Genomic DNA, 12,483 nt, shown 5'->3' with positions numbered 1-12,483 from the left:
TTGAATTTCGCTGCAATAGCGCGCTGGCATCATCACGCCAGCGCGCCTGTGCCTTTAAGAACTGCCGAGGCATGCGCGCACCCTAAGAGTCCAGCGCCGGCGTGAGGGATAAATCGGCGCGGTGTGGCGGGCGTCCTTGTTTATGCCTCGGCAGGCGTCCCCGCTTCACCGTGTAAGACCTTAGACTGTGTCTACCCTCTACCTAACTTTTCACTAGAGCTGGCAGACCCCACGGCCTGTGCCCTCCTGCTGTCCCATCCTTCCTCTATAGTAACGGAACTGAGCACCAACTAATGTATGTAAGTAAAATGTAAAAATATATTTTTTTCATACCAAAAAATATATATATATATATATATAAACCTTTAAACAAGTCTTTAGAATTACAATACATGCAACTAGCACTTTAATCCTGGTAAAGAGGAAGATGGAAGTGGTGGGGTAAAGAACAAGGCAAGCAGAACTGCTATAGAAGAAAATGTTATGTTACCATAGGTAAATAAATGCTTACAGATTATCATGTCACTATAAAGTACCACAATTCTTTTTTATACTGTATGTTAAGGTGTTTCATAAAGGACCTACAGTGGAAAACAACTAGCTCTAAACCTAAAATCTAAGCATTCCTTGGGCGACCAACAAAAGAGTAAATTAGAAAACTGTAACAGTACAGAACAACTCTCTAAAGTTTCTGGGGTAAGATAATTTACCAGAGAGGTTCTTGATATGAGATGCTACGAGAGTAGTTACACACAATCTTTCAATGTTTTTATTTAGAAGATATAATTTACAAAATTATGAATTCACTTTACTGCCTGGATATACAGCTTCAGAGAGTATATATAAAACATATAAAAGTAATCTGTGATAAAAAAAAAGTAGCATTTATAGAGCTCACATGGCACGTAAGAAGTTATGGCGCTAAACATTATTTTGTTTACCAATAAAAAAATGCACCCATGAGTAACAGAGTAACATGCAATCAGAACTATATGTAGGTTTGAAAAGACTATTTAGGTTAATAAACACTACTCAACTATTATAAGTCATGATTTTTCAGCCATCGTGTACAATGGTTGACATATTTAACTCAACAAGTACTTCCCAGCATGAGCACCATCCTCCTTTATAGGTTTTAAATAGTATTGATATACAAATTTGTTATGTTACTTTTTGCTTTATGAATGATAATTATACAATAGCAAAACAACTATTAGTTTCTTTAGTTGTATTCATCTGAATAGTTTATCTAGACCTCTGTGAGACAATATAAATGAAGCAGGCATGATAGAAGCATTTGCAATACACAACCATACTTTTTTTACACTTGAAATAAATGGGAAGTTGAGTTTCCTCCATGATCCATTTGTATTTATTTTGTATTTAGTGTCACTTCCATGTACTGTAAATGTTTATCCAAAATAGACCAATAAAATTTTATACAATTTAGCCAGAGCCTTTGAGGTTTTCCATGTAATAGCATGATCTCAGATATATCCCGATCCCCAGTTTCAGACCATATATTAAAATGATTGTCATACAGAAATGTCTACGGCTGGCTATGGAATGGATTGGAGAAACCTATCCAGCTTAGATGCACCTGTTTTTAGTGAGAAATGAGAAAACATATGATGAATATTGTAATCTTTCTACTCATTGCACATACTGTATTCCAATGGAAAGTATAGTGTGATAATGTACCTACTGTGCGGGCATGGGGAAGTGACACAGTGTCCTGATGTGAACGGAGAACAAAGGAGCGACATTTTTTTAAGATGTAGTGCTTGACTAAAGTTCTGCCTGCTAACATTGTTGGGCCCATAGATCTCCATTTATTTTACTGTATAATATTGAGATGTACAATGTTGCATACCATCTAAAAGAATGTGTACACAGCTCATGCCTTGCTACACTATATCAACAAAGAACACATTGCTTGTCCATAGTATGAAAATGCTGTATGTATCAAAACAAACATATATTGTATAGTTCGTGTTGACTTTGCTTTAACATTTATGGGAAAACCATAAATCTGCAAAATATATCAATAATGTTAGGCATCTATTTAAACTGTATCATTGACACATGTAATTTAACTCAAATCACCTACAGATTGAATTAAAACATAGAGTCTATACATTCCAATAGGTCAGGGAATACCGTTATTTTATCATCTTTCATTTTGGAAACAACAGTTCTTTAAAAAGTAGCGACCCGAATCATCAATAATGCAGTCAGGCCTGGTCTTACAATCTGTAGATTCTGGCAAATAGCTCAATGTGCTTGAAATGCCAGAGCCTATTTTTAATCTCAGTCCAGGCCAGAAGACAATCTTCTGGAACATTCTGATTTTCACTTTCAGATTAATCCATCTTTAGTCCATATGTCTCACTCCAGACTTATGCCCCAATTCAAGTAAAAATCAATGAAGTATTAACATGCTTTTATCATTAGCTGGTGAAAAGACATGTCATGGCAATTCTGCAATTGTATAGTTTACAGTATAAATTATAACCAGTAATTTTAATATGACGATGCTATAAATATTTAAAAATATGAATAATGAATAATTATTATAATTATAATTATAAGACAATTCATCAATTGATGGGTGAGGTCTATTTTTACCTGTAATGTTTTTAGCTGCTTTATAGGCCTCAATATTCAGTGTGAAAAACAACATTCAGTTTGATACAGTTTATATTATAAGAACATTAATCTTCTAGGTACATAAAGTAATTATTATATATTGGTCAAATGTGATTACAAATATTAAACACTATCTCCCCTTACTGGAGAATTAAAAACAAGACAACTCTCTTCCCAGAGACAAAATAATAACACTTATCAGTGAGACATATTTACATATGCTGCATATATGGGATACAAGGTAAAATAAAGTCCTTATTCTCTTCCAACTTATTTCAAAAATACAAAAGGTACAGTATATACACATATTGGCACCAAAACTATATACAAAATCTCAGTATATCTTTTTACCATTATTCAAAGTTTAAAATGTAGAATACATCAAATTAAATTTTTTCAAGAATTTGCCAGATTTTGGCAAATAAAGTGCATGCAAATAGTTGCTAATAAAGCAATTCATTGTATGCCTTCCTTATTGTATTGTAATATATTAAAATAACTAACCTGCATGCCATTGCTTAGAGACAAGGCATCTTTTGAAGGATCATTTCCAAGTCCTGAATCATCAGCATCAATGAGGTTGTCCGTGGGGACATTCTCAGTTGGTTTTATGAAAGTAAAGTCACTTTCATAGGCATCCATAGCCACACAAACATTGTAGGAATGCGGAAGTGACAGTGTTCCATTATTATACTTGGAAAGTATCATGGGATCAACATGAGAATACAGATTGGTACTTATAGGTCCAAAGGTTGATGAAGGGTTTGACTCCTTGCATTTTGATATAACCACCAACATTACAGTTAAAATGAAAAGCAAAGAAATCAAAGCAAGTGCAGCTACCAAATATATTTGTAAATTTGATGGAGAATCTGTATCACTGAGCTGATTGTTGAGTTTGGGAACCACCTGCTGAAAATGATCTGCTACAATAAGGCTTAATGTAACTGTTGCTGAGAGAGATGGCACTCCATTATCCTTTACCATAACTACCAGCTTATACTTCAAAATATTTTTATCTTGAAATACGCGTGATGTTCTGATTTCACCGGTGTGCTGATTAATGCTGAAGAGAGATGTTTCGGACCCTTGTACAACATGATACGACAGCCAGGAATTATGTCCAGAGTCTGCATCCACCGCAACAATTTTAGTTATCAAAGCTCCTTGCTCAGAGGCCACAGGAACCATCTCAAAGAATGATTCTACACTTTCTGAAGATGGATACAAAATTGTTGGTGCATTATCATTTTGATCTGTAATACGTATTGTTAAGCTTGAATTGCAGCTCAGGGATGGGGATCCATAGTCTTTTGCATAGACTTTTATTTGAAACTCCTTGTGCTGCTCATAATCAAAGGATCGCTGAGCATAGAGAACTCCAGACTCTATGTTAATGGAAAAAAAAGAGGACATGGAATAATCCTCTGTATTTGTGTTGTAAATTGAATATATAACTTTAGCGTTGTCTCCGGCATCGATATCTGATGCTTGTATCCTATATATAGAAGCTCCAGCTAAGTTATTCTCTGCTATATAAGCAACATAGGAAGATTTTGTAAACACTGGCGCATTGTCATTTACATCAGATATATCCAATTTAATGAATTTACTATTTGAAAGTTGAGGAGATCCTCTGTCAGAAGCTTGAATCGTTATATTATACCACGGAACGGCCTCTCTGTCCAAGGAACCAGTAGTAACTATTCTGTAGTATCTGTTAGAAGATAAATGTAGCTGAAATGGCCCTGTGCCCAAAAGCTGACAGTCAACTTCTCCATTTTCTCCCGAGTCTTGGTCTTGAACTTCAATCAGAGCAATCAAAGTGCCAGAGGGTGAATCCTCAGGAATTAGGGGTGAAAAAGAAATAACGGATATTTCAGGTGCATTGTCATTTTTGTCTAGAACTTCTATTAATATTTTGGAGTGGGCCACAAAGCCTCCCCCATCTTTGGCTTGAACTGATATTTCATAGTATTTTTTCACTTCAAAATTAAAATTGTGTTTTGTCCTAATTTCTCCACTGGTAGAATTAATACTAAACATACTTGTATGAATATTGTTGCCAGATGTTTGGCTGAAGGAATATGTGATTTGTGCATTTGTACCTTCATCTCTGTCAGTTGCATTTACTGTAAGGACTGTAGAGTTAATTGGAATATTTTCACTTATGGTCACTTTATACACCTCTTGTGTAAATATAGGCAAATTATCATTGGCATCGGTTACGGCAATCTGAATCACTGCTGTTCCACTTCTTACTGGGTTTCCACCATCAGATGCTGTTAAGATTAATTCATGAATTCTTTGAGTCTCGTGGTCTAGAGGCTTCTCTAACACAAGTTCTGGAATTTTACTTCCATCAGTGCTGACCTTTTCCCTTAGTGTAAAATACTGATTGTCACTGAGCCTGTATGTTTGGATAGCATTAGTGCCAATGTCTGGGTCTTCTGCATTCTGTAAAGCTAAATGTGTCTCTGGTGAAGTTGATTCAGTAATTTGTAAATGAATTAAGTCATGATAAAACATTGGAGCATTATCATTTATATCCTGAATTTCAATGTCAACAGTGACAACATGTAAGGGATTTTCAACCATTGCATCGAAGGTTAGGAAACAGGTAGATTCTGAAACACATAGGGTCTCTCTGTCTATTCTGTCTTTCACATATAAAATTCCTCTTTGTAAATCAATAGAAAAATATTTCTCTGACACACGTGAAACAATTCTTAGTCTCCGAGATGTTAGCTCCTCAACATCTAATTCAAGATCTTTTGCAATATTTGCTATAGCAGAGTCTTTTCTGAGTTCTTCAGCAATAGAATAACGAAGCTGGCTAGATACTGAATGACAAAGCCATAAGATTAAGAATGAAAGTCTTACTTGCCAGTTGATTCCCATGAATGTCTGCACTTGCTTGATTTTCACCTCAGCCATCTCTTTTTTAGATGCACAGGTTATTGTTCAGTGTTATATGGAGTTTGGACTGATCTCAAAATCTTCCACAGAATATCCCTCTAAATGTCCAGAGCTTGGAATCCAGTGAATCCAATGGAAAACATTTTAAAATCTAAATGTCCTTTCTGTTTATGAGAAGCAGAAAATGTCTAGCTGTCTCTCTGCAAATCTGCACTGTATTGGAGGCTGTTATATTAACATTACTGGATCTTTGGTTCCAAAATCTTCTACTTGTGGTAAACAGTGGCGCTCTGAGGCAGAAAAGGGGAACTGCACCTCTTACATCTAAATTGCATTTAATTTTTAAGGCAAGTTTGTAAAAATCAAATTACTCCAATCCATGTAGATGATTTTTAGGATACTACCGGATAAAATTTCAAGTTGCATATGTAACATGTTAATGAGAGTCAGCTTTTTATTTAGATAATATATAGTATCTCTGTGCTAGCTTTTATTTTGAATGTTATATTTTTTTATTTACAAAAAGAATCAGAAATAAATTCTGGTGTGTACACAGATGATACCAGTAACCAAAATAACATTTTAATAAAAGTTAATATTTATATACCTTATGCATAACAAACAAAATTCAGCCTATTTGTTTATTCTATGACAACAAAAATGCTTTTCATAGTGGATTAATTCTGATAATGACAAACAACATTCATCCTGGCCACAAGTACATATAAAAATGAAGGAGCTTATATAGTAAAGAGGTGCGACAGAAAGTATGGGGGTTATGCCCACAATAAACCTTACCCTACTTTTTTTTATGCTTTTCAACAAAGTTTTGCGCCACCAGGATGGGTTGAAAAGATTTAAGCCTGATTGTGAAAGGGGCTTCACTAGATTAAACACGCAGCCACCATGTGAAGGATAGTGCATGGCTGGGTCATTGGCATCCTGTTGGCAGCAGAAAGTAGAGGGTTTCCTTGTCTTTCAAAGGTACAACAGGGCACAGGGTGCAGAAAAGCTAAATTAACACGATCTAATGGTTTACTGATAGATGGAAAAATAAATAACTGAGAGCAAGAAATGAGATGTAGAAAAATATGACCAAAACAAATAATATAAGAGACATTGTAAACCTTGCATTAAAATAGTGCCATCAGCCACGTCTCGCACATTTTCTATGAGGTGTGCTATTAGGGTTGCCACTATGGTTGGACGAATTTGACCTGTTTCGTTTCTCCAAAAATTCGCCACAGGCAAAATGATGCCAACGCCCATTAAAGTCTATGGGCGTCAAAAAAATTGCATTTTTTTTGGAAATTTTTTTTTTTGAAGTCATGCAAGTCTATGGCAGTCATTTCCACGGTGAAACATGGCAAAACAATTCACCCATCCCTAGTTGCCACCTGTCTAGTTTTGACCGAAACATCACAGTTTTTTGCTGGGCTGTCCAGGTCAAAACTGCATTGATTGATGCGGTGATTGGCTGATTGCCATGTCAAAGCCACAACCTGCCCCTGCCCTGAGTTAGACGGGCCAAAATATGGCAACCCTATGTGCAATAATGGTTATAATATCATATAAAAGAGTCAGTATAGATACTGGTCAAGATCATAAAAACCATTAAGAAAGCCAAATGAAAACTAAATATATGTATTTTCCTAATAATTCCTATATGACACAAATTGAGGTAGTTTGATGTTTCTGCAAGGTTAGAATAAGGTTGGGAGGAGTGGACAGTTCTTTAACCTTAATTGGTAGTCATTTTGCCACTCCCATAACCAGGAGCCATTCTCTCGTCTCTTCCATAGTTCTTTCTCTGATCGTCACACACCCTACCTGTACATTTCAAATCCTTCGCATGGAGGTCCCCCAACTGGACAACATGCTATAATAATATTTGCTTTCATTGGTTCTCGTCTTTTATCTCAGCATAGTATCTCAATAGGTATTAAGCTGTTAACAAGCCAGTTCAGGAATTACTCACAGCAGGGGTGGGCCTAATATATAAAAAGTTGTTAAATAAAGCAGACACTACAACACCATTATCTATAAAGTAATTAAAATAATGCAATTGCTGCTGGTCTTTTCACGCAAACACACAAATGTAGCCCCTTTTGTAATGTAAGGTTCTGCATATTTGTTGTAAATTGCTTTGTAGTTAATTCTGATACATAAGAAATGTAAGAAAAATTGCAGTCAACTAGTATATGTTTAGCCAAGACAGACAGCTATGTCACATGTCTATAAATCATTGTCACACAAATCAAATTCCACCAATTAATGTTTGGACTACAAAACACCCTATGATAAGTAACCATGGCAGGCATGGCAGGCAACTGGAAACATCTAAAAATATACATCTTTATTGAGTGTGTTTTTATTTGTTGTCTATATAATAAAATATGGATTTTAGTGTCCTGTTTTAGTGTATGTTTGTGCTTAATTTTAATGTTATTTGTCATATATAACATGAACCATTTCACTTTGCCAAAAATGTGCAATTTTTGTCACCCATTGGATTCTGTGGGAGTAATTTGAAGGTTAAACTTGCGAAAAATTTCACTCATTGCTATTTGTCATATTTGCTCTATATATTTCCATGATATCTCTATGAATCAGACACAAATGACACAGATAAAGAAATTGCATATTTTTACAAATTTTTCTAGGTCCTATAACATATTAAAACGACTCACCTGTGATTGTGACAAATTATCTTTTGAACTTTCATTTCCAATTCCTGAAACATCATCAGCATCAATAAGATTGTCTACAGGGACATCCTGATTTGGCTTAAGGAAACTGAAGTCACTTTCAGAGGTATCCAGAGCTACACAAACATTGTAGGAATAGGGAAGGCTCAAAGTTCCATTATTGTATTTAGAAAACATCCTGGGATCAAATTGTGAATATAAATTCGGATTTAAAGTTGCAAAGTCTGGTGGTGGTTTGGACTCCTTACATTTTGAAATGATAACCAACACAACAGTTATGATAAACAGCAAAGATATTAGACCAAGTGCTATTACCAGGTAAATTTGCATACTCGATGTTGACTCTGCATCACTAAACTGATTGTTGAGCTTGGGAATCATTTGCTGGAAATGATCACCCACATAAATGCTTAAAGTAACTGTTGCTGAGAGTGAAGGGTACCCATTGTCCTTTACCATAATCACCACCTTATGCTTTAAAATATCTTTCTCCTGAAACATACGTGATGTCTGAATTTCACCTGTATTCTGACTAATGCTGAAGGGGGATGGGTCTGACATTTGTATGAAATGGTAAGAAAGCCAAGAATTATGTCCAGAGTCGGCATCCACCGCAATGACCTTTGTTATTAAAGAACCTTGCTCAGCGGCAAAAGGAACCATCTCAAAAAAAGGAGAACCACCACTTTCTGTTGATGGATACAAGATTTGTGGTGCATTATCATTCTGATCTATTATGTGGATAATCAAGGTTGCATTGCTACTCATAGATGGAAATCCATTGTCTTTAGCCATTATGTTGATGTGAAACTCCTTGTGCTGCTCATAATCAAAGGATCTCTGAGCATAAAGAACTCCAGTCTCAATGTTAATTGAGAAATAAGGGGACACAGGAAAATCCTCTGTATTTATGTTGGAAATGGAATAAATAATTTTAGCATTTTCTCCAATATCCAAATCAGATGCTTGTATACTGTATATTGAAGCTCCTGGTAGATTGTTTTCAGGCAAATAGGCCACAAATGTAGATTTCATAAACATAGGGTAGTTATCATTAACATCTGATATATCCAGCTTGATGAATTTAATGGTGGAAAGTTGAGGAGATCCTCTGTCTGTAGCAATAACTGTAATATTAAACCATGGTACCTTCTCTCTGTCCAAGGCACTTGTAGTTATAATTTTATAGTATCTGCTGGAGGATGAAAGTAACTGAAAGGGTGATGCACCAACTATCTGACAGTCAACTTCTCCATTTTCTCCAGAGTCTTGATCATGAACCTCAATCAGGGCTATCAAAGTGCCAGGAGCTGAGTCCTCAGAAATAGGAGTAGATAGTGAGCTAATGGATATCTCAGGTGCATTGTCATTTTCATCTATAATTTCTATTAAAACTTTGGACTGTGCTACCAAGCCGCCTCCATCTTTAGCTTGTACTGACATTTCATAGTGTTCTGTGTTTTCAAAATTTAAACTTTCTTTTGTTGTAATTTCTCCACTAATAGGATTTATAGTAAAAACACTAGCATAAAAGTTGTTTTCTGATTTTTTGCTAATGGAATATTTGATCTGTGCATTTGTACCATCATCTTTGTCAGTTGCCGTTAATATAATTACAGTAGAATTTATTGGTGCATTTTCACTTATGCTGACTTTATATACTTCTTGTGTAAACACAGGTAAATTGTCATTGTAATCAGTAACAATAATCCTAATTAGAGCAGTCCCAGTCCTTAAGGGCTTTCCCCCATCAGAGGCTGTTAAGATTAATTCATGAATACTTTGTGTCTCACGATCTAGAGGTTTCTCTAACACAAGCTCAGGAGTTTTACTGAAATCATTGTTGATCTTTTCATTCAATCTGAAATACTGATTGTCACTGATTCTATATGACTGAACAGCATTAATTCCAATATCTGGATCTTCTGCATTTTGTAAAACCAAATGAGTTCCTGGTGGTGTTAGTTCAATCACTTCTAAAGTGAAAATCTCAGGATAGAAAACTGGAGAATTATCATTTATATCCTGAATTTCAATTTTGACATTGAAAATATTTAAGGGATTTTCAACCACTGCATCAAAGGTTAGGAAGCAGGAAGGTGCAGTCCGACACAGTCTTTCTCTGTCTATCCTATCCTTCACATACAGGTCACCATTTCCTAAATTTACAGACAAATATTTCTCTGCCACACGGGAAACAATACGGAATTTCCGAGATATAACCTCTTTAATGTCCAATCCAAGATCATTCACAATATTTGCTATAACATAATCTTTTCTCGGTTCTTCAGCAATGGAATATTGAAGCTGGGCAGAGACTGAATGACAAAGCAATAAGACCAAGAACAGAAATTGTACTTGCCATTTGCATCCCTTGTTTGTCTGTGCTTGTTGGGTTTTCATCTCAGCATTTGTCAGTTTGAGAAATCTTCTAGAAATCCAACGTATTTCTTTTGGGAGACAAATACAGTATCCTTTGTCCATGGAAAATCCAGAAAATGTCTTTCTCCTTTCAGATCTGCAGTGTTTTTAGTATTAGAATCATTCACCTTATTGGTAAACAGCGGCGCTCTGAGGTGAAAATGTGGTACTGCAGCACTAAGAAATATTCTGGCTAAAATAGTACTGCATCATAGGAAATAAAATTCTTATTTTTTATAAATAATATGTTGAAAACATTTATATATATATATATATATATATATATATATATATATATATATATATATATTATTTATAAAAAAAAAGAATTGTATTTATTATAATGCAGTACTATTTTAACCAGAATATATGTATATGATTTATAAAAATAATATATTTATTGACTATGTTTTAATACATATTGTAAGCACCTGATGTTAATGAGTACTGTATTATCTGACCTGTTTCATGAACATTGCAACAATTGTAAGACTAATCATGTCCTAAAACATTACTAGAGTGGTATAGAGTATAAGTTACAAGCTCATGGCAATTCCTTTTTTTATTTACCATTCCTAGACAAAAACAGATCATTGCTAATTTATCTTTACCTGGGTCATTTCACAGAGTGGGTAAGCCATTAATATACTAGAAGAATGGAGATTTTAGAATATTTTATTTTATTCTTACTGATAGGGTAGTAGAATTGTGGAATTCATTGCACTAAGTTTAATTCAGCATTTTCTATCTCCTTGAATTGTATAGACAAAATATTATATACACATAATATACTTTTTTTTTACTGGAATCTTTTTATTAACTATATATATTTAGTTACATAGTTACATAGTTAATTTGGGTTGACAAAAGATCCATCAAGTTCATTCCCTTCAAATTATCCCCAGTGCACACTCGTATATACACATACTTTTACCAACCTATCTATATTTTCACATATCTAAATAAATATACCAATATATATTAAACTAACTGTAGATCTTTACATGGCAATAGCCTTGGATATTGTCCTTGTTCAAGAAATCATCCAAGCCACTCTTAAACGCATTAACAGAATCTGCCGTCACCCGGCAGTGCATTCTACAATCTCACTTACACTGCTTCAAATTAAAGTTCTGTTCCTCTGTAATCTAAAGTGGTATCCTCTTGTGTGTTGATCTTTTCTATATGAATGTGTGGGGCCTTGTGACTCCAGTATCAGAGAAGTCCAGACCAAGGAGGAAGCACTAGGCCAAAGTCCAATACGCGCTAGCTAAGGGGTTAAACAGGAGACGAAGTCAGGAAACAGGCAGAAGGCAGGCAACAAGGATTGTAGTCAGGGTCAAGCAAGATCAAAAGTCCAGAAACAGGCAGTAGAATAACACCCAGGAACACCAGTAATATGAACCTTTAATTGGGCATTGAACTGGTGTCCTGGGCATCTTCTTATTTAGAATTTTCATGCCAAGGTGCAGCGTCATGACGTCATGAACAAAAATGCTTTTCATAGTGGATTAATTCTGATAATGACAAACAACATTCATCCTGGCCACAAGTACATATAAAAATGAAGGAGCTTAGAGGTGCGACAGAAAGTATGGGGGTTTTGCCCACAATAAACCTTACCCTACCTTTTTTTTATGCTTTTCAACAAAGTGCCACCAGGACGGGATGCCTGATTGTGAATGGTGCTTCACTAGATAAAACACGCAGCCACCATGTGAAAGATAGTGCATGGCTGGGTCATTGGCATTCTGTTGGCAGCAGAAAGTAGAGGGTTTCCTTGTCT

General features: G+C 35.3%; 1 protein-coding gene across 5 annotated transcripts in view; it reads right to left on the bottom strand.

Moving 5' to 3' along the window:
• The window catches only part of LOC108710881 (protocadherin gamma-B5), a 234,383-nt gene that overhangs the window by 199,585 nt on the left and 22,315 nt on the right, over positions 1 to 12,483 (bottom strand). For 2 of the 5 annotated variants that reach the window (XM_041586099.1, XM_041586100.1), the window contains exon 1: positions 8,259 to 10,769. The exons of the other annotated variants lie outside the window; for them this stretch is intronic. In XM_041586099.1, coding sequence (XP_041442033.1) covers positions 8,259 to 10,760 — 2,502 coding nt within the window. In that variant the 5' untranslated portion in view covers positions 10,761 to 10,769. Of the gene's footprint in view, positions 1 to 8,258; positions 10,770 to 12,483 lie in introns of those variants that run through there. 5 annotated transcript variants of the gene reach the window in all.

Source organism: Xenopus laevis, chromosome 3L, assembly GCF_017654675.1.
Source record: "Xenopus laevis strain J_2021 chromosome 3L, Xenopus_laevis_v10.1, whole genome shotgun sequence".
NCBI classification, from domain to species: Eukaryota; Metazoa; Chordata; class Amphibia; order Anura; family Pipidae; genus Xenopus; species Xenopus laevis.
The sequence above is the reverse complement of the archived record's forward strand: the minus strand, read 5'-3'. Positions and strand labels throughout refer to the sequence as shown.